The sequence below is a fragment of the Bombus flavifrons genome, chromosome 11 (assembly GCF_040668555.2).
Source record: "Bombus flavifrons isolate JBK064 chromosome 11, iyBomFlav1_principal, whole genome shotgun sequence".
Taxonomy (NCBI): Eukaryota; Metazoa; Arthropoda; class Insecta; order Hymenoptera; family Apidae; genus Bombus; species Bombus flavifrons.
The window spans coordinates 10,019,082-10,044,978 of record NC_138452.1 but is presented as its reverse complement, the minus strand read 5'-3'; the positions used below and the strand labels follow the sequence as shown (position 1 = coordinate 10,044,978).

At 31.4% G+C, this 25,897-nt stretch overlaps 2 protein-coding genes across 10 annotated transcripts; one reads left to right on the top strand and one right to left on the bottom strand.

The window, feature by feature from the left end:
* Positions 1-23,855, bottom strand: kis (chromodomain helicase DNA binding protein kismet). Of its 9 annotated transcripts, none has more exons than XM_069123895.1 (24): positions 23,471-23,855; positions 15,129-18,353; positions 14,611-15,029; positions 14,177-14,527; positions 13,780-14,068; positions 13,198-13,695; positions 12,858-13,082; positions 12,454-12,770; positions 11,907-12,381; positions 11,454-11,818; positions 11,181-11,376; positions 10,754-11,059; positions 10,387-10,672; positions 8,478-8,997; positions 8,281-8,370; positions 7,373-7,564; positions 6,319-6,733; positions 5,953-6,238; positions 4,519-5,771; positions 4,217-4,460; positions 3,855-4,134; positions 3,625-3,769; positions 2,825-3,526; positions 1-2,675 (listed from the first exon to the last, which is right to left on the bottom strand). In XM_069123895.1, exons 2-24 carry the CDS (start codon positions 18,246-18,248, stop codon positions 720-722), a joined length of 12,930 nt encoding a protein of 4,309 aa, XP_068979996.1. In that variant the 5' UTR covers positions 18,249-18,353; positions 23,471-23,855; the 3' UTR covers positions 1-719. The 9 variants fall into 9 exon arrangements, with proteins under 9 accessions (XP_068979996.1, XP_068979994.1, XP_068979992.1 ...); XM_069123893.1 differs by having other exon boundaries at positions 10,381-10,672; positions 23,420-23,854; XM_069123891.1 differs by having other exon boundaries at positions 10,381-10,672; positions 23,471-23,854.
* A 585-nt stretch (positions 23,856-24,440) lies between these two features.
* baf (barrier to autointegration factor) lies at positions 24,441-25,683 on the top strand. Its single transcript, XM_069123028.1, has 3 exons — positions 24,441-24,646; positions 24,851-24,980; positions 25,234-25,683. The coding sequence occupies exons 2-3, from the start codon at positions 24,855-24,857 to the stop codon at positions 25,378-25,380; spliced, it is 273 nt and encodes a 90-aa protein (XP_068979129.1). The 5' UTR covers positions 24,441-24,646; positions 24,851-24,854; the 3' UTR covers positions 25,381-25,683.
* The last annotated feature ends 214 nt before the right edge of the window (positions 25,684-25,897 follow it).

Sequence of the window (25,897 nt, the reverse complement as noted above, 5' to 3'; positions counted from 1 at the left end):
TTGGCATTTGCAAACAACAAAAAAAGCTGTTTATTGTATCACCTAATGTAATTAAAAGTACACTGTGTTATATACATTTTTCCAAGTACACAATCACTTATAGTCTCTAGGCATAATTATATAATATTTACACTGTTTTTTTTTATTAAGTTATTACTAATTTTACTTTACTACAGTATGATTATATCTTATATTTGAATGATCCGTTGCGCGTTTACGCAATAATGAGATAGCAGTTATTGTATAACAGTCCCTCGTCAAAACCAATAAAGATTGTAAAGAATAATAAATTTAACAAAATTATAATTTGTTATTGTAATGTTATATAATTAAAAGTTAATTACCACACAATATATCGAATGATAAAATACTATTGCCAGCCTTCGTACTTAACAGCTTCAATGTTATACATTCACAATGATAGCAATGGTAATGTGTACGTGGTTTACTTGTATTTCTCCCATTATTTCCATATAAATTGGAAGGAAAAATCAAATTTTCTTTTCGTTCTTTCAAGTTCTTTGAATGCACTTGTGCTCTGTTTAATTAAGAATTGTCGTTTCATTGATTCATTCATGTATATAAATGTTTATGAATCGATGATTTTTTGTAAATCGTTGTGCGAATACACTGCAGAAGTTTGCAACAAAAATAATCGCAACAACGTAAGATCATTAACAACACTAGTATTATTTAAAACCCACTTAAAAAAATTCACTTCACTCGCTCGTTGTGTGAGTGTCTTGTTGATCTGATTGCAATTCACCTTCCATTCTTGCTTGCCGTTCTGCTGCTGCTCTCGCTTGTCTTCCCGCACTAGAACGAAGATTTTTTCTTTCTGGAGGAGGTTCTACACTTAATCGTTTTCCACTTCGTGCTTTCTTGCCTTTAGTACCTTTGTTATCTTCTTCTATTTCTGATGGAAGTTTCGACGCATCGCTCTTAGTATTTGTAGTACTTTGTTGTGATGTAGTTGCATCTTCCAGGGCTGTTGTTATCGATGTTGTAGATGTAGGTGCAGTTATGGATGTAGGTGTAGGTGTAGGTGTAGGTGTGGGTGTAGATGTAGGCGTAGATGTAGGCGTAGATGTAGGCGTAAGTGTAGGCGTTGGTGTACGTGTGGGTGTTGATGTAGGCGTAACAGTAGATGCAACTGTAACTGTAACTGTAGTCGAGATACTTGTTACTGTAGCAGTCGTTTCATCAATTTCCTTTTTATTATTAGTACTTAAAGATGTTTCACTGAATATATTATTCTCTTCTATGGAACTTTGTTTAGTTGTTGTACTTGATGGTCGTGTTCCATGTTCTACATCAACTGTTGTTACATCTGCTGAAGTTACCGTAGTTGTTACAGCAGTTGTCACAGGTCGTGTGCTAACTTCAATTTCAATTCTTGTCTTCTTATTGACAGGTTCAAGAGTTACTTCAAGCATACTTGGAGTTTGTTGCTCTGAACTTTGATTATGATCTATGTTACGATTTCTTTTGTCACTCAGTCGTTGATCTTCTAGATTTCTTGTTAAAAGTTCTGCACTAGTTCTACTTAAATGCTCCAGGGCTTCTTTCATTTCTTGTTCTTTGTTTTTCCTGTCGGTTCGTCTTTCTGAAAGATCTGCCGCATCATTTTGTTCCAAGGTTTCTCGTTTTTCTGGTTCTATTCTACGTCTTTCTTCATTATGTAACGTTATATCCGTGTACTGTTGTAATGTTATCGTAGGATCGATAGAATATCTGGATTTCTTCTCTGTATCCTTTCGTTTAGTCGTTGATTCGGTAATCGTATCACGTTGCCTCGAGTTACTTGCTGAAGACGCTGGTTTACGCACTGCTGAGGCACTCGAAGTGGATGGATTTAGAAGCCCACATTGGGCAAGACTTTCGTAGGCCGACGATACTCCACCAGGTTGCATTGAGAATGGATTCAAACCACCCAAACCCAACGGTGTGTATAAAAGACTGGGGTTTGGGAAAAAGAAGGGGAATGGTGTCGTTGTTGATATCGTAGACGATGCTGATGAAGTTGAAGGCACCGAAGATTTACTTGTAGGAGGCTCCAATTTATTACGAGATGACTTATTAACATTGCTAATATTAGCAGAACCTGTATTTTTGCTGCTGACAGAACTGACAACAGGATTGGTCTCAGCTGCTGTACTAGTTGCTGTCGCGCCTAAAGCAGCTTCCATACCTGCTAAAGATGGTAACCCAAGACCAGCAAGGTTCGCAAATAAAGAATTCGTTAAACTCATATTACTCAGGTTACTCAAATTACCCAGTCCACTCAATGCACCCAGATTGGGTAAACCACCAAATGGCATTAAAAGAGGATTGTTCTTTGGATCAAAATTGCCAAGAGAGAGGCCTGATAGAAGAGAGTTATTCAAATTACCCAGCGAAGGAAAGTTTAAACCTGAAGCCATTGATGTAGCTGCTAAATTAGCTTGATTTGCGGACTGCTGACTAGTAGGACTTGGCATCATGGGGGGTCTTCCTGGGCTTTTACCCTTATTAACATAACTTCTATCATTTCCTGACAATCTTTTTTGTAAATCGTGTGGAAGATTTCCTCGTTCTTTCACAAGTTCGGCCCATTTTGGGTCAACATCAAACATTGGGTTCTCCATCAACCATTGACCTAAGCGCTTTAATTGTGGTGCTTTACTGCCTGTAACCTAAAATAGATGTACGTAAATTAACATATATACAAAATAAGGTATGTAGTAAGTGATAAGTAAATAAAAATATACACAATTAATTGCATTTACATAATTAATATAAATACATATATAACATAGGAAAAAATAAAATTTTGTATTCAAACCTTTTTGCCTGTTATTCTATTAATTACAGCGACATTCTCTTCTCCAGTCAATTTTTTCCAATCTAATAAAGAAGGATCAACACGCGGTCGCCGTCGTCTTGGTGCGTTTAAATATTCTGCACCTAATTGTTCAGACATAGCAGTTTGCTCAGCTAACCATTTATTCACTTTAGCCTCATGAGAATAGGATCCGATTTTAGAGGAATATTCAGCGACTTTATTAATGTCTGCAATCATCGCTTCATAACTCTTTTTGTGTCCGCTTGCTGATGACGAATGCGTTGAATTGAAATTTGGTTGTTGCTGTTGCTGTTGTTGTTGTTGCTGTTGAGTTTGTTGTTGATGCTGCTGCTGCTTTTTAAATTCGCGATTTTGTTGCTCTGCTTGAACAAGTAAGGCAGAAAAACTATCTTTATGTGAATGTAATGATGGGGGCGGTAAGCCAGAAGTAGAATTTGATGCTCGTGAAGACGGGATCGAGGTAACAGTAATGGAAAACGGTTTCTGTGTACTTGTTGGAGGATTTGGAAGCCCAATCGGCGCTGAAGTTGGAGTAACAGTTACATTTGGTGTAATTGTACTCTTTTTACTATGTTCAGGATAGTGACTACTTTGTTGTTCTTTTGCTGCACTTAATCCTAGTACTATTTCGTCAAGTTTTCTCCGTTTTTTCTCCTTTCCAATTATAGGTTCATCTGTTGGCTTTATAAAAATATAATAAATTTTTGGTTATTATTCATATTTATGATTTAGGTGTTTATATAAATAATTGAATAAATAGTTCATATATTTATACATACACAGTTCTTTCTCTTCATCAATTTGTCTAACATACTATCTAATTTCCCTTTATTACTACTAATTTGTTTGTTTTTATTTGGCATTGAAAAGTCTTGAACCTCGTTCATAATATCTTTATTATTATCTGTACTTGTTTTTGGATATCTAAAATGTAAACATTGTATAAATACATAATTAAAAACATATTTTATATTAAAATTATAAATATTATATTTATGAAAAATTATACCCAGCAGATAAATCTATAGGAGTCAAAGTACTCGAAGTCCCAGGAATTACAGTTGGTTTTCCAGGAACTGTATATTTTAAATCAAAGGGTATATTTTGTGTTCGTGTTTGCTGATGCGCTGGAGGTGGTTGAACCGGTGTTGAACGCCTCGATTCTTCCGATTGTGATTCATCATTTATTTCCCATGTATTAGATCCAGATAATACAGTAGGTTTACTTAAAGTCGCAGGAGACTGAGTAACCGTGTGGCTACTACTATTTAATAATGCATGAAGTTTTGCTAAAAATACAAAGCTATATAGTTATTAATCCTTTTAAAGAAAATTAAAAGAAATTATTAGTTTAATTTTTACTAATTTTACCCCTTTCAGTTTCTACATCAATAGCAATATGCCTCTTTCGTTTTTTAGATTGTGAGATATTATTCCCAGTTGTTGTATTGCGTGATATTCCATGATCTGTAGTTATAGTTATCACCTCTGAACATTCTTTTTCATTTGAAGGTACATCTGATTCATCACCAGCACTAAAATTTATAGATACAGGCCATTCTTTGTGTTCAATTGCATGTACGATATGCATCAAACGAGCTTCAATTGCATGTTCCTAAAAAAATTCCCCAAGTCAATTCTAAATGTACATAAAAATATAGGATTCAATTTACCTTTGGCCATTTGATAGTACTGTTACTATTGTGCGATAGAAGTTGCACAACCGTTGGTTCGTTATAATCTACTGTTTTGTCACGGAGAACAAATGTATCAATTTGCGTTAATCGTGACAACGGTTGAATAACTTCCAAATCGGGAAACATTGCTTTAAGTTCTGCTGCTTGAACATTACACTTATCCTCGAGTTTGCACACCTTTGCTTTATCTTTGCTTGTATCCCCTGGTTTACTTTCTGGTACTTCTAACTCCTCTTTAACAACTGGGGCATCTATTTTCACACTTACTTTATCACTTTCCGCCGTTATATTTTCATTATTTTCCGTTGATTTTTCTACTATTTCTACAGACTCTTTTTGTTCCAATGAATTCTTTTCATTTATTTCTTGAGTTTGAGACTCTTTTGACTTTTCTTCTTGAACTTCTTTGTCAGTTTCTGCTGGTATTTCTTTTTCCTTGCTTTGATTTTCTTTCTCTATTTTCATAGGTGTCGCTTCTTCGATATTCGTTGTGACATTACTCGTTTTTGTTTCATCTGTTTTGTTAATTCCTGATATTTGATCAGTTTTAAAAATTTCATTTTTTACTGATTCTATCACTACTTCATTCTTTTCTTCAGTTTTTATTTTCGTAGTGTACTCCTTATCTGATGACATATTTCTTGCAACAGTTGTAATAGTTAATGCATTACTGATAGGTTTTTCTTCAGTTTTATTTTCAGCCTTTATAATAGTTAATTCTACTTGGCTTTTTTCCAGATCCGTATGTTCTGTTCGCTTTTCCGCGATATTTATATCCTTATCTTTTTTTGCACCCACTTTTTCAATTTTCAAAGTACCTTCACCTTTTTCCAATTTTACAAGTATTTCATCTTTATCGAATTTTAATATGTCTTCTCTGTTTTCAATTTTGATTGCTTTCTCAGATTTATCTGAGACTTTAGACGTTTGGATATTACCATACATATTTTTATTTAGAAGTTTATGAAATGAAAAATCAGGGTCATTTAAAATAGTTATATCAGTTCTTCCTAAACCATGTTTTGCCGCACCAAGTAATAATTCTTTATCATGTTTTCCAGGTTGCCACCAATCAGGTGTATCACCTGATGGTTGACATAATGAAAGTCGTTCCTCCAAATGAGGATGAGATAAAATTTCTTCGCGTATTTTGCTCAAAAGGTCTACGCGATCTAATATTTGTCTCGCTTTTGCCGGACTGAGATGATCAACAGGAACGTCTGAAAAATCTGAGATATATATATCGTATTTAGTACTTTGATATTTATAATAAATATCAAATACGTAAACAATTTTTATATTTTCAGATTAAAGCATAAAATATGCTGAATAATATTGTATATATAATATCAATGATTGAGTCATAATATTACAGCTTTTAATTGTGTATAAATATAATTATAAACATACCATCTTCGTCACTCAATTTAGCGTTACATACTTTTTTACACATTGCTCTAAAAGACATATAATAATCTGTGAGATCATTATCTGTTTTCTTATCAAATCTAGCTATACTTTTAAATTTTGTCCAATCATACTGTGCTTTCTTTCTATCATAATTAACACCGTATGTCGATACAACTCTTAAAAATTCACTTTCTTCACGACGGGACCATTTTGTCTTTTGTTCTTCAATACGAGTTCGTTCTCTTTCTTTTATCATAGCCTCCATCTTTTCTCTTCTTTCCATTTTCTATGTAAAATAAAAAAGTTGATATGTTCTAGAAAACATTTTTGTTTTTTACATTAAATATTTTGAATATAATAACTTACCAAAAGATACATAGCAAGTTGTTGTAAGTCCCATCCTTGCATATTTAAAGGTGGCTCATTCATTGAAGTAGCATGATTTACAGTTGTATCATTTTCCAACCCTGACTTTGATTTTTGCAATACTTTTACATCTTCCTTTTTCACACTTCGCTGATAGGAAGAAATTACTCGACGTAAACGAGTATTAAGATCGACCACGGACGGCCAAGTCTTTTCGTCGTCTAATAAGCCATCATTTCCTTCATGGCTACTACTAGGTTCAGGTCCAGGTGTATCTGCCTTATTAGGTAAAGCAGGTGAATCAGTAGGTGTCTCTCGATTAAATTTATCAGAATCTTTTGAATCTTTTATCATTCCAAGAGATTCAACATCTTCAATGTCATTCTCTAAACTAGTATCGTCTCTACTGCTGCTGCTGAAATTTTTAAATATTTTAAGTTAAAACTTAATTTTACATCACATATTTTGCATAGTATATCTTTAATCTTTTTAATTTTTACTAAACAAATCTTTCTAGTACATATTTAATTGTGAAAACATACATATACTTAACCAATTATAAATGTAACAGTTATTTTGAAACTATAATCTAAAAGTGTATAATATCAAAACTAAAAAGATTTTCATGATTACCACTTTAAAATGCTGCGGATACTAAAAATTTACGTTATAAACAGAAGTTATTAAGTATATATAACAATAATGTATTGACTGTTTATAAGAAACACTTAAATAATCATTGTATATTGGTATATTATATGCATCATCCATCTCCACTGTAAATAAAAGCTAGTAGAAAGTAATATCTTAAAACAGGTAAAAATACGAAATTCCTTCACTGTTAAGGTACGAATAAAAGTATGAATAAAATGAAAAGGAAAATTTATACACTAATTCTAGCAGAGGCATTATCTTAAGCAAATTTAAACAGCATGCAAGCCATATATGTTAGAATGAAACAGCAGTGGCACATAGATATATATATATATATATATATATATATATATATATATATATATATATATAAAACAACGTAAAAAGAATAGTTACTTACTTATTTTGTGTGGTCTGAGACTGGGAAGGGGGAGGGCAGCTTGTAATGAAAGAAAGCGCGGGATCAATCCTCATCTGGTCGTAATTCTCGTAGCCGTGTTTGTAGCAGCCAACTATTAAGGATTTGTCTGCTTGGGAGTCCCACCACTTCGCTGGCCGTTCCGTCAACTGTGGAGGGTTTATCCGCAACGCACTGTAGGGCGGTTTCATTTACAATTTGCCAATTTATGTATGCCAATTGTTTAGATTATAAAAGATTTATATTTTTATGAATTTTAATAGAACCGTAAATTACAATGTTTGTTGTTAAATAAACATAGAAAAGAGGCATATTATATTAGATAATATTTAAGGAATCGTTATTTGTTTTTCTCGTCCCTTTCGCTCTCAATTAAGTATAAACGTAAGTAAACTTTTCAAACTTCCTATTCTGTTTGCCCCTTTAATACAGTGCACTGCTTTATAGCTGTCTCTTACCATGATGTTGCTGAGTTGACCATCTTTGACCATAGTAAGCCGTACAAAGTGTTTACAGTAATTTAAAAATCGTGTATATATTCATATACATGTTTATAAAATAGGATGGGAAAATTTTTATATTAGTAATATAGGATCAGCGATTAATAGCTATTTATAGAGCTACAAAATAAACATGGTTTAGCTCTATGAGCATTCCTCATACAATTACAGCTCCCAGGATAAACAAATACATTGCGCATGCAACTATAAAGCTCCGTATAAGCGTGTAAGTAAGTGCATGATATTCTATGATAGTCAGTAGAGCGTAGAATAATGGAGATTTAAAAGTAAGTAAATATATATAAGTTTATAAGTGTATGTGTATACGCGCGCGCGCGCGTGTTTATATATATACATATATATAATATATATACATATAAAATCACTAACCTGACATGGACGCCATCAGATATATGCTGGACTAAGTCTCCAATAATCTCATGTTTGATATAGTAAAGCATTCGCACGCGTAACAGTACTCTGTACACAATACAAAAATTATTTACAAAATTTTAATAAAGTACTTTCAACTAAAAATATTTTTTAACAAATTTTATCATAAAGATTGTTGTATTTGATGTACGTACTTATTTGCATGACGACTCAAGTGTTTCCTGTAATTACTTTCAAGAAATATGTCTCCGTCATACTTTTCAGCATTACTCCAATGATTAGGATCATTTGGACCTCCATTGATCATTGATCCCCGTGTTTCTCTACCTTCTCTAACTCGCCCTTTTTTCTTTTGTCTGTTATTTCGTCCAGTAGTATTAACACACACAGTCTTGATCTTTTCTCCATTTTCTACAGGCGTAATAAGATCACAGATGAAGTTACGAATTTTTTCATCGCCGCGATAGTAACGGAGACAATAGAGTAAAATGACTCGTGCACAATCTTCAACATCAACTTCACGCCATCCTCGACGAAACTGACTGTGTTGAAGAATCTCTTCCCATCGACCCCAACCAAACGTTAGTAAGCCTCGTTCGACCTTAAAGCATTCGCTTCGTGCCCAACTTCCATATACCACCTCACCTTCCCGAGGAACGTATTCATCGCAGAATTTCCGTGTCTTCTTACCAAATTTATCTCTTCGCTTTTTACCTTATAATGATAAAAAAATATATTACTACATACCTTATTATGAACTTAATATTAAGATAAAATATAGATGTGTGGAAGTTCGATTCTTTATAATGTAAATATAAATAATTCTGTAGTAATGGCAAGCAACATTACAAATATGGCTCAAAGGAAGATAGTATTTATGTTGTGAGTTCACGAGACAGAAGTTGATATTCTTTCGAAATTTACAAATATACATACGTAGAAACAATTACTTATTTTGAAAAATGAGAAATAAATTGAATTAGTAAATTAAGAAATGGGGGATAAAATATTGAATAAACATTAAAATACTTTTACTCAATCAATATGGTAAAAGATGTATTAAAAATATTAATAAACAATTATTAAATAATAAAACAATATCTACATTAATTAAATAATAAAATTAACTGCATTAAATTTTTATCATGATAGTTTATGTTACTTGTATCTAGTGAATAATCTATGTTCATGAATGTTGTATAAATTATGTAAAGAAACACCTATTCAATTTGCCATGCATTACACAAATACAATGTCCTAAACTTATGTTACAACAAGGATTTTTTTACAATATGTAAGAATGAAATATATTTAAACGTTTTAATTTTTGGCAAACACACCAATAAAAACAGCTTATAGAACAGGAATAACATATTTTAAACATTATTATGATAATATTAATGGTGTAGACATACATGCACGTGATTATGCTTATATGTGTATGTAACATTCACTGAATAAAAATAATAGAAAAGTATGTACATATATCTAGCGTATTTAACGTTTTTATGGAAATTTATTTGTGAAAACTTCAAAATCAAAGAAATTAATTGAGAATGTATACCATAAAATTTTTGTGTTGTTTTGTTAATTTGTTTTGTTGGAAAACTAAAAAAACTGAGATTATTTCACTTTTTTAAACTATTCTAAAATCCTTTAATAAATCCCGAGTTTCTCATAAACATGAACGTAAATAGAAAAAGGATCTTAATACAACAAAATATCACTTGACAAATATAAATATGTATATATATATTCTGCTACTAAAAATAAATTATATATTTACAATTATATGTTGAACACAACACAGTGAAGTTAGTATCTACAAAGTTTGATAATTTAATATTTATACTAATATTTTAATATGTTCTACTATACAAAAATTAAGGAACTTTTACAAATAAAAAGATATTAAAACGAATAACTGTTTTGCTAGTTTTGATAAGGATAAAAGGCATGAAATATTTGAAACAGGATATTTAAATGTGACCCAATACCTTTGTAATTATCGTAGGATAATTCCATTCCAGGTATCACGTTAATTTGATGAAGTTAAGAACGGTATTGTCTTTTAACATGCACTAAGAATGAACATACCTCTACCTGTTAACCCACTACTTGTTTCATCGTCGCTATTATCATCAGAACTATCAAGATCTGACATAACGACAGATTCGTCATGGCCATATCGTTTGATTTGTGTTCTTCGCCTTGGTTCTGATATCACTAATTCATCTTCTTCTTTTTTCTCTGTTGTATCAATCTCAGCTTTCTTTGCCCATTTCTTCCAAAAATCTGGGTCATCAATATTTATATCCGATCTATTAGATGAGCATGCAAAACTAGCTTTTGAAAATGTCGATCCTTTCTCTGCTTCTATCGTAATAATCTATATAATTGAATTTTTCTAAATTAGTAAACACATATAAAAATGAAGAACTTTTAGCTAACGAAACAACAGTTCACTTACTTGTGTTCTTCGTTCAAGTATTTGTTCTATATCTTCCTCACAAAATTTATCTCCTGCATTATCGTCATCCATAATAGCACCATAAGCACCCTTTTTTAATAAATCTTCTATCTCCTTCTTAGTCAACTGTTTATTACTTGGATCTTTACCCCCTTGACTTGTATTCATAGATTGCAAAATTGCTTTATCTAATCCAAGTTTCAAAGAAGCTTTATCAAACATTTCCCTTTCATAAGTATTTCGGCAAAGTAATCGATATACTTTCACCATTTTTTGTTGACCAATTCTATGACATCGAGCTTGAGCCTGCATACAAATTTAATATATGTATTTGTAATTTAACAACGCATACAATATTCTAGTTATTGTTTCACGTATAAGTACAAAAATTCAAGTTTTACTAAAATAGAGTAAATTCAATTAAAACCTGTAAATCATTTTGTGGATTCCAATCACTATCATATATAATAACAGTATCTGCTGCTGTAAGATTAATTCCAAGACCTCCTGCTTTAGTACAAAGAAGAAAAACGAATCTGTCGGAGTCAGGTTTACTATAACGATCAATTGCAGCTTGTCTTAAATTTCCCCGAATTCGACCATCAATTCTTTCATACGGATACCTAAGCAAATATTTTTGATAAAGATATAAATATCGTAAAAGAATATTTACAATAAAGTAAAAATTAATAATTCTTACTTTTTATATAATAAATAATCTTCCAATAGATCTAAACATTTCACCATCTGACTAAATATTAACACTCTATGACCACTGGCTTTGAGTTTTGGCAGTAACTTATCGATTAATACCATTTTTCCAGAGCTATTTACTAGTGCATGGTAATAAGCTTCTGAATCTTCTTTTTCACCAGTTTTGTAATCCAATTGTATTTGATCTTCTGCACCATTAAGTAGGAATGGATGGATACAGCACTTTCTTAATTCCATCATTGTATTCATGAGATTCGGAATGTTAGCTGATGTGGTTCCTTTTGCGAGGAAAGAGAAATTCCTTTCAAGAATGCCACGATAATATTTTTTTTGTATATTTGTTAATTCCACCTGAACGATGAAAGAGCATAATTTATTATAAATTATTTGTTAATTTTCAAATATACATAAACAAACTTGTGTTAATAATATTAGTCACCTCAACTACTGTTTCTTCCTTTGGAGCTAACGATTTCTCTACATCTTCCTTAAGTCGACGTAGCATCATTGGCTTCAAGAGAAGTTGTAGCTTATGGACTTCACTTTCACTACTCAAATTACCAAATTCTTTAAGGAATGCTTCACTACTAGAAAACTGCACTGGTTCGAGAAAATTCAATAATGAAAAAAGCTCATTGACATTATTTTGTAAAGGTGTACCAGATAAAAGGACTCTATGTTCTAAATTTAATTGTCTAAGACCTTCAAGTAATTTGCAATTTCTATTCTTTAGCCTATGAGCTTCGTCTATAACGCAGAGTCTCCAATTATAGCCCCGTAATTCGTTAAAATCTGTTATAATTATTTCAAACGTAGTTATCAGTACATTAAATTTGATTAAATCTTTAATTTGCTGTCCTTTTTCATTTTTATAATAAACTTCATATTCTTGAAGCATAGTTCGACTTGCTGCACTGTAAGTAAAAGACTTCATAGTAAAATGTATTTTATTTTCAAATACGAAACTGTGAAAAAATTGTACTTACGATCCATGATATACTACAACATTCATGTCCGTCCAACTTTCAAATTCACGTTGCCAATTTGGAATGGTTGAGAGTGGAGCTATTATTAAAAATGGTCCACGAATGCCATATTTGTATACTGCATCCACAAATGTCAAAGACTGAATTGTTTTTCCTAAACCCATTTCATCGGCAAGAATGCAATTATGTCCATTATACCACGAAAAAAGCAACCAATTAAGGCCTTCTAATTGATACGGTCGCAAACTGTTATTATTTTTATAAATTGGTGATTCCTCTAATTTTACCCACGCTGACGCATTTGGTTTCTTTTTGGGCTAAATAGATATTAATAATTATTTTGATGTTAAACATTATTTTATATAGTTATAATATTATAAAATACTAATATAATAACATATTACCTTCCATTGATCCTTAGGGGGTACTTTATTAAACTTTATAAATTGAGCTATTTTTTCTGGATCAACATCTTCTTCTAATTCCCATGTGGAATCTTCATATTGAAGAGATCGCCATTTGACTAAATAGTGTTTTAAAGTTTCTCCAGTTGTTGGATCAGTATGTGTTGCTTCATCAAGCACTCTATCTACTTCTACAAAATCTGGATTAAATGGATCATCCTCGGTCTAAAAAAAACCATAACTTTGATTATTCATATCTATCTATCTAATATTAAGAAATAAAAGAATATCAAAACTGTTGTAAAATATACAGGTACAAAATACATCCATGTATAATTACATTTTCAAAGATATTAGTGTTTTGTTGTTGTTTTTGCTTGAATCTTTTCAGCTTGGCTTGAATTCTTTTATCGCCCTTGTATAATTCTTCTTCAGTCCTCCATTCACAATGCAAATATGAAAAATTTCTATATTTAACAAAATACTCCTCAACTTCTACTATTTGAGGCTTCACATCTGCTACTGCATTTTCTTGTTTAAATTCTGTAATTGTTCCTTCACTTTTACTTTTATCTTTTACATCATTGATACTTTTATCTTCAGAAGTCTCAGTATCATCTTCATCCTTATTACTCGTTTCTGAGACTGATTCTTTTTCAGATGTTTCTTCTTTTGACTCATTTTCCCCTTCTTTATTCTTTGTATCAGGAGCACTATTATCATTTTTTTCAGCAGATGTCTCAGTTTTCACTTCTGGAACAGTAGGTTTGACTTCTCTTTTACCTATGCGAGAACACAATATATGTTGCACAACCATGGAATCTTCATCTGTTGTATTCTATAATGCATAGAAATTACTACTTTAAAATTTTTGCAATACAATTTTAATATATGAAGAATATAATATTAACATAATACATACAATATACACAAAGTTAGGTTTATTGGGCCCAACTTCACCACCTTCATTATCTTTTTTGACAGAAACAGGTTTTGCGGTATTTGTACCCTCTACTTTTTTAGAAAGCTGAGCATCCTGAAGAGGTACATCATCATCTGAAAATCTAAGCATTACATCGTCCACATATTTCTTACGATGCGTATTTCTTGCTGAACGCCTTTTATTATCATCTCCAGCTTCTGGTGATGGCGGAGGCGTTGCAGCTAATTCTTCACCGTCAGAATCGGGCGCAATTCGACTTTTTCGTTTTCTAATAAAATTTGGCAAATTAATGAAATAAAGAAGAACGTATTAAAAAAGAAATTACAAATAAGAAATACAATTACTTATCAATATTCAATATTTTAAAATAACATACTTCGAACTTCTAGGTGATTTCCCTAACGAAACCTTCCCAACCGATCTTTTACGAGCAGCAGCCTTTTTCTTATTAGGTGTAGCAGTTTCTGTAACTGTGCCGACATCTGAATTTTCTTCTTTCTTTTCATCTGCTGGACTATCCTCTGAGTCTCCTTTTTGTTTATTTTGATCTTTTGTTTCAGTTACTAATGGCTCAGTAGTTGAAGAATGTACTTGTTCCTGATCACTTTGGATGGATGGTTCAGGTGGTTTTGTATCTGATTCTTTAATTGCACTTGAATCAGAGACTGCAGTTTCTTCATTTTCTTGAATAATTTCATCATCAGCTGATTCAGAATGGTTAGTTTTTCTGTAAAGATAGAAAGTATTCAAAGAAATAATTACTGTTCTAACACATGAAAATTAAGAGGTAATATTTACAAAATAACTTACTTTCTATTACGTTTTGTTGAATCTTTGTCTTTATTTCTCTTTCTTGGTACTTTTGGAGATTTTGCTTCCTTTGGTGGTTTTGGTTCTTTCTTAACTTTCGGCTCTTTTGGCTCTTTTGGTTCTTTTGGCTCCTTTGGCTCCTTTGGCTTACGCGGTTTTCTGGTAGGCGGCCGCGACTTCCTGCCTTTACTCCATTCTTCTTCTATATCGCCAGAAGATGGCTTAATATCCTCAGAATCTGCTGCACTATCAACAATATTGCTACTGTCTCCAGGAGTTACTTGGTTATCCGATAATGGTTGTTCTGGCTGTTGCTGAGTAACTGCTGCAGGAGTAATTGCTTCTTTATCAGCCTTCTTCCTACTCTTTTTAGCCCTAGGTGTGCCTTTACTACGACCACGACCAGTAGTACTTGAAACCTATTTATAAAAGGATTAAAGCAAATTCATTAAAAAGATTCCCCTTATCTATAATAATATATTGTTTATATATAACAAAAATAAAATATAATAATTTACCTGTGGACTATCAACAACAGCTGCTGCTGTAAACATTGGGGTTTGCAATATGCATTGTGGTCCACCATTACACTGATCATTAGTCTCATGTTGTTGCAGAGCTTGTAATTTTTCTTGTATAGAAACAATTTTTTCTTGATTCTCACTTGCTGGGGGCATACAATATAATTCTTGCAGTTGCTGTTGCAGTGCAGCTTTTTCTTGGTGATGTGTAACTGGAGCACATGAATTACCAAAACCAGCAGATGTAACTGCTGTTGATGTTGGATTTTGTGGCATGTTATACATATTTGGCATAGTGCTACCACTAACAATATCACCGCCAGAGGGATACTGTTGACCAGAACCCACTAGCATTTCATTTGAATAAATGTTATTTTTTTGAATATTTGCATATTCTGTGAAATTTTGTTGCACTTGGTGAGGAGTTTGTGAATTTGGCACTGATACTGCAGTTTGATGAGATGGTAATACTATATTATTGCTTTGATTAACTGTAGGAATTTGTTGTTGGTGTGTAGATTGAACTTGATTAGGCTGATTTTGTATTTGAGGAGCTGAATTTTGTAAAGGTGCCTGTACCTGTGACAACTGAGATGAAACTACTGGTGCATTCTGAGGAATTATACCGACTTGCGAAGTTATATGTGGTTGAGATTGCTGTGTTGATTGAACCTGACTTATACAACTTGAAGCTGGTTGAGGTGGTGGTGGTGGCTGTACCAATTGAGGTTGTGAAATTTGTGGCTGTGATATTGAAGATTGTTGAGACTGAGTAATCGATGGTTGCTGTTGAGAAGTATTTATTTGTTGCAATTGTTGTTGGGGAGATGATTGTTGAGCTGTTTGAGGTTGTTGTACTTGGCTTATTTGTGGCTGTTGTGAAGATTGCAGTGACTGTTGAGGCTGTACTGGAGATTGTTGTGCTGATACTACTTGTGACTGATTCATATGAAGTTGTACTGGTTGTTGTGGACAACTGATAGATTGCTGTTGATTGTGCTGCTGCTGCTGTTGCTGCACTGCTTGATTGCTAACTGCAGGTTGTTGAGGGTGTGCAGTTGCATTACTATTAGTTGGACAATTTACTGGAGTCAGCTCTAAATGTTGATCATTTGGTTTCTTATCACATGTATTCTGATTCTCAATAGTAGAAACAGGAGTCTGAACTTGATTTTGTGTCAATTGTTGTTGAGATATTGTTGAAATATTTGAACAATCAACATTTCCATTTGTACTAGAAGCTGGTAATGATTGTACAGTTTCCTGAGATATTTTCCCAGATGTATGCTCTAAAGGCGAATTATTTTGTGAACTATTTTGCATCAAAGTATCAGCTTGTTGGTTAAGCACATCTTGTTGTTCTTGAACATTTTGATGTAATGTTTCAGTCTCTGACTTTGAAGGTTCTATTGTGTTATGAACAGAATCCGTAGGATCTCTAACTGTAGTTTCTGCAACATTATGAATAGTTTCTGTTCCAGTTACTGGAAACATTGATGGGCTTTGTTCAGATACTGGAGGTTGAGTTTCTACTATACTTCTATCTTCATTCACATTTGGCCTTATTTGTTGCTGCTGTTGTTGTGGATGTGACCACTGGGTTGGCATTGGCATTCTAGGACCTGTTATTGGTGACATAGAATTTTGTGTGGTAGACTGAGATAAAACATTTGGTGTTTGTGACATTGATGGACGTGTCTGAAACTGATTATAATCTTGACTTGATACGTTCGAATTTGTTACAGAAGCACCTGGAATCACCATCTGCTCCAGTGCTTGAAGAGTAGTTTGTTGCGATGTTGGATTCATCTGCATTGAAGTTGGAGGACAAGGTGACACAGACATTGTACCAGGTTGGTTTGACTGTTGATGTGGAAGTTGAACATGTGGATGTGGAGATAATGTATTAGGTTTAGCTGGTGACATAATAGGTCTAGGAGACATTTGCTGTTGTACTGCAGGTGGTCGCGGCGACATCTGAGGTCTAGGTGACATTTGAGGTGACAACTGTGGAAAAGCTGCACGATATTGGGGACTTGTGGCATGTTTGGCTGTGCCAAATTGCGTTGTAGGTCCAGAATGTTGAGGTTGATTGAACATTGAAGTTGCATGATGAGAATATTGAGAGTCTATTGGTTGTTGCTGTTGTGTATTAGGATGTTGTGAATGTTGAGGATACTGTTGAGGATGTGAAGGATGTGTTTGATGAGTTGGATGAGACGGATGATGATGTGGCATCCTTTGTGGTGGTTGCTGAGTTTGTTGTTGCTGTTGCTGTTGTTGCTGCTGATGAATAGCTGAGGCAAAGCCTGGATACCCAGGAGATGTTTGATACATCGTAACAGAACTTCCTTGCTGGTAATGCTGCTGTTGTCCAACCATATGTTGATAAACACTACCTGTTCCACCAGCTTGCATTGCTTGATGTGGCACACCCATATTTCCTATCATACTTTGCTGATTACTAAAATGTTGTTGTTGCTGTAATTTTTGATTCATCACTCCACTTTGATCTTGTTGATGAGAATACTGTGGAGGTATATGTTGTCGGAAAGTACCAGGTTGTGGTGCCATCTGATTATAATGTCTCTGCATTTGTGGATAAGCGCCTCCACTACCTGGCCAACCTTGCATACTTGGATCTATAGACATATTCGCTCTAGTCATTGAATGCTGTTGCTCCATTGAATACATGTTATCATTATAATTAGGATATTGTCCTCCACTACCAGGATGAGGCCCTCTATGTTGTGGTGCCATATTTCGAGCTTGATTTTGAAATGCTCCAGGCACCATAGCACGCTGTGGTGCACCATTGTCAAACGTGCCAAGATTTTGATTAAACATGTTGCGTTGCGATGGATTTTGCAATTGATTAGCACTTCCAAAATCAGATCCACCAAACGAAGTTAATTTTTGAAGTGGAGATTCTTGAGATATATAAGATTGACTAATATAACTCCCTCCTCCATTAACACCAGTGTTTGGACCATCTCTAGATACTACCACAGAATTAGTTGTGCCTGCAGGGTCAAAATGATCGTTCCCCCCGAGGTCAGGAAGAGCATCAAGCATCGAGCCACTAACATCTTCACCAAACAAATCGTACGAGTCCATGTCTATGCTGCAGGACTCTTCGCCTCTATTTCAGGCTCAAGAGAATATCTTATAGTCTCTCTTTTAGACATTAACGTGCCCATTGTTAATCCACGTCTTTTTTGCCTGAAACAATGTTCATTAAAATTGCATTAAATATTTATTTTATTTTTATGTATATAAAATTTAATGTTCTAATTCATTTCTACAATATTTATATTATTTTTATAATTTTCATTATTAGATATTATATGATGACATTGACAAATGCCAAAGGGAAAAAGCTATACGCTTATGGCTTAATTTCTCATAATCGCTATAACCTTTTCCCCTTGGAATATGTCCTAATATGATTTCCAGATATAGGAAATAGAAACACAAATAAAGTCCACATTTTTGTAGAATATAGATATATATAAAAATTATTATTTATAAACATCTTCATGTTGATACTTATGTAATATTAAAATATTATATATCATATACTTAATTACAAATTTTAGTCACTTACAAAAAAATAACACAAAACTATATAGAATATCATTTTATATCAATCACAATAAAAGTATAATTTAATAACTTTAACTAGTTTTACATTTATAATTATTACATTTTAATAATCAATATATTGATTAGTATTTGCAATGTATATTTTTATAGAACTTGTAATCTTTTGTTGATTTAAATTTGCCACAAAAATAATATCTTTATTTATAATAATTAACATAAAAGTCATAATTGCTATAATTTAATAATTACTGTATTTATTTTTTCTAAAAATACAAGCATTACATTATATACAGTTTCATTTGCACACTTTTTATCAACCTAGATTTAAATTGTTATATTACACATTGGATATACCTACTTATATATGCTTGTATATATTCATTAACATGATCAAATTAACATAACCTAACATTAAAAAGAGATATGATAATTACAATATGAGCATAACAAAATGTATATAAATTATACATACAAAATTTAAAAGTAGTTTCAAGATAACTTTACAGATTTACTAAAACCAATAGAAAATAATTATTTTATGTTAAAAGGATGAAATCTGTCAGCATATCGAAAATATATAATAGGGCTACTTGAAACCATTTAAAAAATATAAAAAATGAATAAATTGCAAAAAAATAATGTATATTATTGTTTATTAAAAAGTTATAGATCTGGTACTTTTTTCATTTAAAACGAATAATAAAAGATTTAAGCATGCTGTTAACCAGTATAGACAATAAAAGGAACATTTTTTTTTTAAGTAACAATATGGTATTATTGCACATTGCTGACACGCTGGTAAAATTGCAAAAACGATATGTAAAAATCTTCAAATATTGATACATGCACATGAACACAAAGCGAAAAAGAAACTCGAAAAAAAAAAAAGAAGAGAAAACACCTTACAAACCTGATGCACTGACAGCGGCACTATAATATACGAAAGGAAATTCTTGCTCTTATTAGGATACGAACTAAAAACGCACACATTAAGTATATTACAAGGGTGAACAAGAAGAAACTGTTAAGATAGGTATAGAAAGTTCTCACACTTTATTGCGAGCGTAATTTTATTATCGACAAAATTTCTCTTTCAAATTCGTGGAATTTGAACGCACGCCGAGTTAAATACGAGCATAGTAATAATATCAGGGGGAATCGAAGCGACTCGGTGAAAAAAAAGCACGGATCGTCGGAAAGTACGCCATTATCGTGAGAGATTTCCGTTTGGGCTTCCAAGAGAACTCTCGTAGCGGCCACCGCGACGCTCGATATTCAAGCACCAAAGCGTCACTTCACTTCGCACAATTCACTATTTCTTTCTATATTTCGTAGAAAACGCGTCTCGAAACATATATTACTTGATGGATGTAGTTATATGTTAATGTTTTATCGAAAAACCACCCTTGTTTGCGCGCGCGTATACAAGATTTTCATCGACGGTGGCTGCGGCTGCGGCTGCGGCGCGAACCGTCGAGGTGCAAGCGTGTCCATAGGCCCGAATCATTCTACACATCTCTCTGCCCCCCCCCACCCCTCTCTCCCTCTCTCTCTCTCTCTCTCACCCAGCCCCTGTCCTCCCCGCGCCGCTTTCCTCCTTTAGTACAGTTCACAACGAAGGACTACTCTTCTCTCTTACCCTACCCTATCCTATCCTGTCCTGCTATACAACAGAGGCCGTTACACACACTAGTTAGAAATCGTAACATCTGTAGAAACTTATACAGCTACCTTTCACGTCATGCGCGCACACTCACTCACTGCACCACCTGGTGGCGCGCGCATCTCTCTTTGCCACTTAAAAACCTTTGTGCATGTATAGACACGCGTATGTAATAAACATGAAAAAAAAAAAAATAATGCATTTGAATTAGTCACGGATTTTTTCGATTTATCATTGTAAAAACAACTATTTATTTGGTTCATATGCAAAAATCGAAATATCAAGAAATTATCAAATTTATTGTATTTACACAATGACTGCAAGAAATGTTTATTATAGTAATTACATACTAATTAATTGAGTTCAATTGTTAATTTTCATATCATATTGCTGGTATATTCATATAACTGCAAAAATTTAATACTATGAAAATGAAACGTGATACCTGCCAAAAAAGACGCTTCATCGAAAAATAAGGGTATGTACTTATAAGTACTTTTTGTAGCCATTGTATATCTTAACATCTTTAATGGCTGTTAGTAATTTGAAAAAAAGATCATTAATGAAATAAAAACGGAAAAATATTTATGTTAGAAAATAAAGCATTTAACTGACTAGATATATTTATTCCATAACTCCTGTACTAATCGGATATTTATATTCAATTGAATGAATGTTAATTTGATTAATCTTTTTCTCTGAAGAATAAGAAATCACAATTTTTTTTAATTTCCGAAATGTTTGTATCTTTTTCTTCCAAATCTTATATTTCTTCATAAAGTCATTACTTGAATCAATAGAAACTAATACAAATAAACAATAAATTTATTTGCATGTATATTGTTCCGTAGGCATCTAAAACTATGAACAAATTCATATTATCGATCAAAAGAATAAAAACTTGGAATCTACTTTAATCATGATTATACAATTGAAACACGAAACATAAAGCTCAAAATACGATTGAAATACTGAAATGAATTCGAATTACTTATCAATTACATTTAAATAATTTTATATAATCGATTTTATATAAAACTGAATTAATATTTAAGTAGTTATATAAACCTATATACATATATTTCAGTGTATTTTCTATCGAAAATTACTATTAGAAAATCTATTTAATCATTTGCCAGAAAGAAATTAATCAAATCACCATGCAAATATGAATATTTTTGAATATGAATATGGGTATAAATACTTAGATTTCGATAAGTGACATTATGATACACAACGTGCAATGATTGTGATATATAAATGAACAAAATTAATTTGTAAAATGTACAATAAGAACATAGTTATTTAAGATCGAAAGTAAAATAGGAACGTGATTTACTATAAAAACAAAAAATCAGTGAAAATTGTGGATCATATGTTTGTATATGCATTTCAACCAATTAAATATTACATTTTTATTTACATTTGAGAAAGTAACTATATTTTAAATACTTTTCAAATATGATGTATAATAAAATTTGCGTATTGCGTATATAAATGCATATATATATGCATATGTATCAACATATGTGTAAATGCATAAGTTTAATGCGTGAATATAGTATATTCACTGAATGAAAACAGAAAACAACGGGAAGAAGAAAAGAGATTGGACGCTGCAACCTTCCAAGAATTACACTCCTAGCACATAAAGTATTTGGCATCATGGTAAAAACACACAACGCAATTGGCGGTAGTAAGGCGGAGTCCGAATTATACCACAAAGAGAACCAATCAGATTTTACCTTATAAAGTAGGATACCAGGGCAGGATATTCGATTAACCAATCCTGTCCTTTAGGTATCAGCTTGAATGTGTAAGTATATGCAACATCTTTAATGAATCACGAGTGTATTTAACATTATATTTCATTTTATTTGATTGAATGCATACACACACACGCGCGCGCGCGCGCACACACACACACACACATTGTAATAAAGAAACCAAATCACATAATCCGTCGAATAATGAATCGCTAATGACTAGAGAAACACAAATTTTAAAAAATTTGTGACGAGATTTTATTTTTTATGACTAGTTATACACAAACCAATCCTATCAATTCTAATTCTAATTCTAATAATTCTATCAATTATTTTTCAATTTTAAATAACGAAGTTGTAAATGTTACAATTATTGATTTATTTACTATCAAAAAGTAAAAAATAAACATTTTTTATTTGATAGGAAAATGTACAGAAAGCTTATTGTTTTGAAGTGAGAGAGAGAGAGAGAGAGAGAGAGAGAGAGAGAGAGAGAGAAAGAGAGAGAATCTACCTTTAATAGTTTTACTATAATGTATAAATTAAAAGTATTAGCAATTATTGAAGATTTATAGACAATAAGCTTATGCTTACCTTAAAATAAATATATAGCTAATGAATCAATTTTCGTAGTTTCAAGATTACTATTTTGAAAGAAATACTTATTTCATTTTAAATTTGTAAACGTTTCACAGCTATATCAATGAAACATCGTCATGGAATATAATTCAATAGATTTATACAAGTATATTAAAAAGAATAGACTTTATGTAATTTCAGTAACATTCAGTGGTTATGAATTTTATTATACTACATAATAATGAGTAATTTTGCTAAATATATTTTTATAATCGATTGACAAAAAAAGAATAACAAAAAAAGACAAAAATTAAATACCTATCATGTGAAACATAGTCAAACTAACAACGGTCTTACATATCCCTACGCAATCTACAATCAAACCATAATTTATTATGAAAAGTGGGATACAAACTAAAAATATTGAGAATTTATATTTTTCCATAACAGAAATAAAACAGAGTACTCAGAGCATAGAAAAACTATAACGCAAAACTATAAGAGATCAATGAAAAATATTGAAATATTACAGGAACGTTATATTTTTATTTCGCATACTAAACATCTATGAATGTAATATAACATTATACAGTTTTATTCTGGTTTGAAGTGTCAAAATTAAGTTTCAATATTGTTAAAATTAAGAAATATATAAGCAATTTATATAAACTTACGAGTTATTATTATGAAAAACCAGGATTTTGCAATAATTAAATAAGACTCACTGTAGTGTACACGTTAATCCCATTCTCCTGGACATTCCATGTAAATCTACTGCACGATTGTTCGCTTAATCGTTATCTTGGTGTCCATTTTGTTTGGTTAATTACTGAAGAGGCGTCAGTGCTGCCGTCGATTACGTTGACACAACATAATGGTTCTTCCGTGATTGGAGCACAATATATGTCAGAAATTCTAGTGTTTTTAACAGTTTTATAAGTAATCACATAAATTTGAACTTTACAACATCACTGTAACAAATTAAAATGAAATTTAAAATGTTTTAACAACATTATATATTTCTATTTATATTTCACATATTGACCGCTTCATCTTTTCGACGATAACCCAATTTCGTAAACGAATAGACAAGAAACGAAACGCTTTCTGCTTACAAACACACCGATGGTGTCGACACTTTACTTTATGACACATTGAATTTATTAAATATAAGAAGTCATAATTTATTGAATTTAATTTATGTACGTTTTACAAGATTATTTTATATTATTTTATATAATAAAATAATCGCATTGTCTTTTGAATGTACTTTAAAAATATTTATTAAAGCACACCATATGAAACCTATTTGTAGTATCTTTATTTATTAATTAATTTTTCTACAGCGGAATATATACGTCCATATGTATTTGTATGATTTATATTTTAATAACTTTATTGTTTTCCTTTTAATGTTAAGAAATAAGATTTTTTAGAAGAATTTTTTTATATCTAGTATATGTACGTTTTTAAACTTAAAGTCGTATATCTATTTATAAATACTTAAAAAATTATATTTTTAAACACAGTTTAGCGTCTTATAGTTAATAGTAACTTTAATTTAATCGTAATTAAGTTTAATACCGTGAAATATAGTAGTAAAAATATACTTATTTAGTTACATAGAAATCAGCTATCATGTGCAAAAAATTTTACATAGATTTCCGTTCTACAATTTTATATAAATTTATATGAATGTAAGTTGCTTTGATAGTGTTGTGTTTAATTTTTTTTAAAGGCGTATATTTTATTAAAGAAGAAGATATTGTAATCCTAAAGTGAACAATTAATTACAAATTTAATATTCAGACTACCATAAATTTGCAATAAAAAAAAATAACTATATAAACGCAGTAATTAATAGAAATAATTTAAACTTAGTTCATAAAAAGTTATTTGAGGTATGTATTTTATAAAAATAGGTATATTATTTAGTTATTGTATCTAAAGGTATATAAACGTAAATTTTAATAAAATAATTAAATCATATTTATTTTATGTTAGTTATGTTTAGTCTTGACCTTTCATTTAATATAACAATAAAAGAGTACTGTGTTTAATTATTGTGCTTGTCGTACAGAACAAAGATTTATTTTCATTTTCAGAAACATGTCGAGCACATCACAGAAACACAAAAACTTTGTTGCTGAACCAATGGGTGATAAACCTGTTACAGATCTTGCTGGAGTTGGAGAAGTTCTAGGTCGTAGATTGGAAGCAGCTGGTTTTGACAAAGTATAACATACTTTTATCTGAATCTAATTAATAATTTGTATTTTATTAATATTTCTTTATAATGAAATGAAAGAGCGAATTATTAGAAGTATCTAAGAATAACTAAGGCAAATATAAACAATGTTAAAATTTAAGTAATATTGAGTAATATTGAGTAAATAATACTTTTTATATGTACCAATAACTTTGTAAAGGATTGAAACATTCATTTAATTTAATATTAATATTTTAATACTTATTAATATACTTACAGGCATATGTAGTACTTGGACAATATTTGGTTTTAAAAAAGAACAGAGAACTGTTCCAAGAATGGATGAAAGATTTGTGTTCCGCTAATGCAAAACAATCTAGTGATTGTTATCAATGCCTCTCTGACTGGTGTGAAGAATTTTTGTAAGATAATTATAAAATTTAATGTTGATATTACAAAAATGAGATTTTTAATATGGCAAAGTATGTATTGTAATATTGTAATGCAAAATGTAAAAACTGTTTCACTTTCGTGACTTCAAGATAATTTTAGATAAACTTACTATAGTATAATGAAAACAAATATCTTCAAAGGTACTTTAAAGTTTGACATAAATGTAATATGATATAGAAGCTTGTAATCTTATTTAATGTTTATATTAGATAATAGTAAGATACATTATTTTATGTATTAATGTTAATTTTCCATTACATCTTATTTATTTTCTGATATTGATATACCTTTTAAACTATTTTTTACATTTTTGCATATAAAACAACATGTAAACTGTTCAATGTGTGGATATTTTACTTATAACTGTAACAAAATTTTGATAATTGTTGTACAAAATTGTTAGAAGTGCAAGATCTAATTTGAAAATATATTTTTGGATATATCTAATAATTCAAATATTTTAGTATATACAAATTTATACAAACAGTTA

Coding starts and splice junctions, on each gene's coding strand:
- kis (XM_069123893.1), bottom strand. CDS start 18,248: ATGGACTCGTACGATTTGTTTGGTGAAGATGTTAGTGGCTCGATGCTT. Junction 6,734..7,372: donor TCTCAGACCACACAAAATAA/GTAAGTAACTAT, acceptor TAAAAATTTCAG/CAGCAGCAGTAGAGACGATA. Junction 3,770..3,854: donor CCTATAGATTTATCTGCTGG/GTATAATTTTTC, acceptor TTTACATTTTAG/ATATCCAAAAACAAGTACAG.
- baf (XM_069123028.1), top strand. CDS start 24,855: ATGTCGAGCACATCACAGAAACACAAAAACTTTGTTGCTGAACCAATG. Junction 24,981..25,233: donor AAGCAGCTGGTTTTGACAAA/GTATAACATACT, acceptor ATATACTTACAG/GCATATGTAGTACTTGGACA.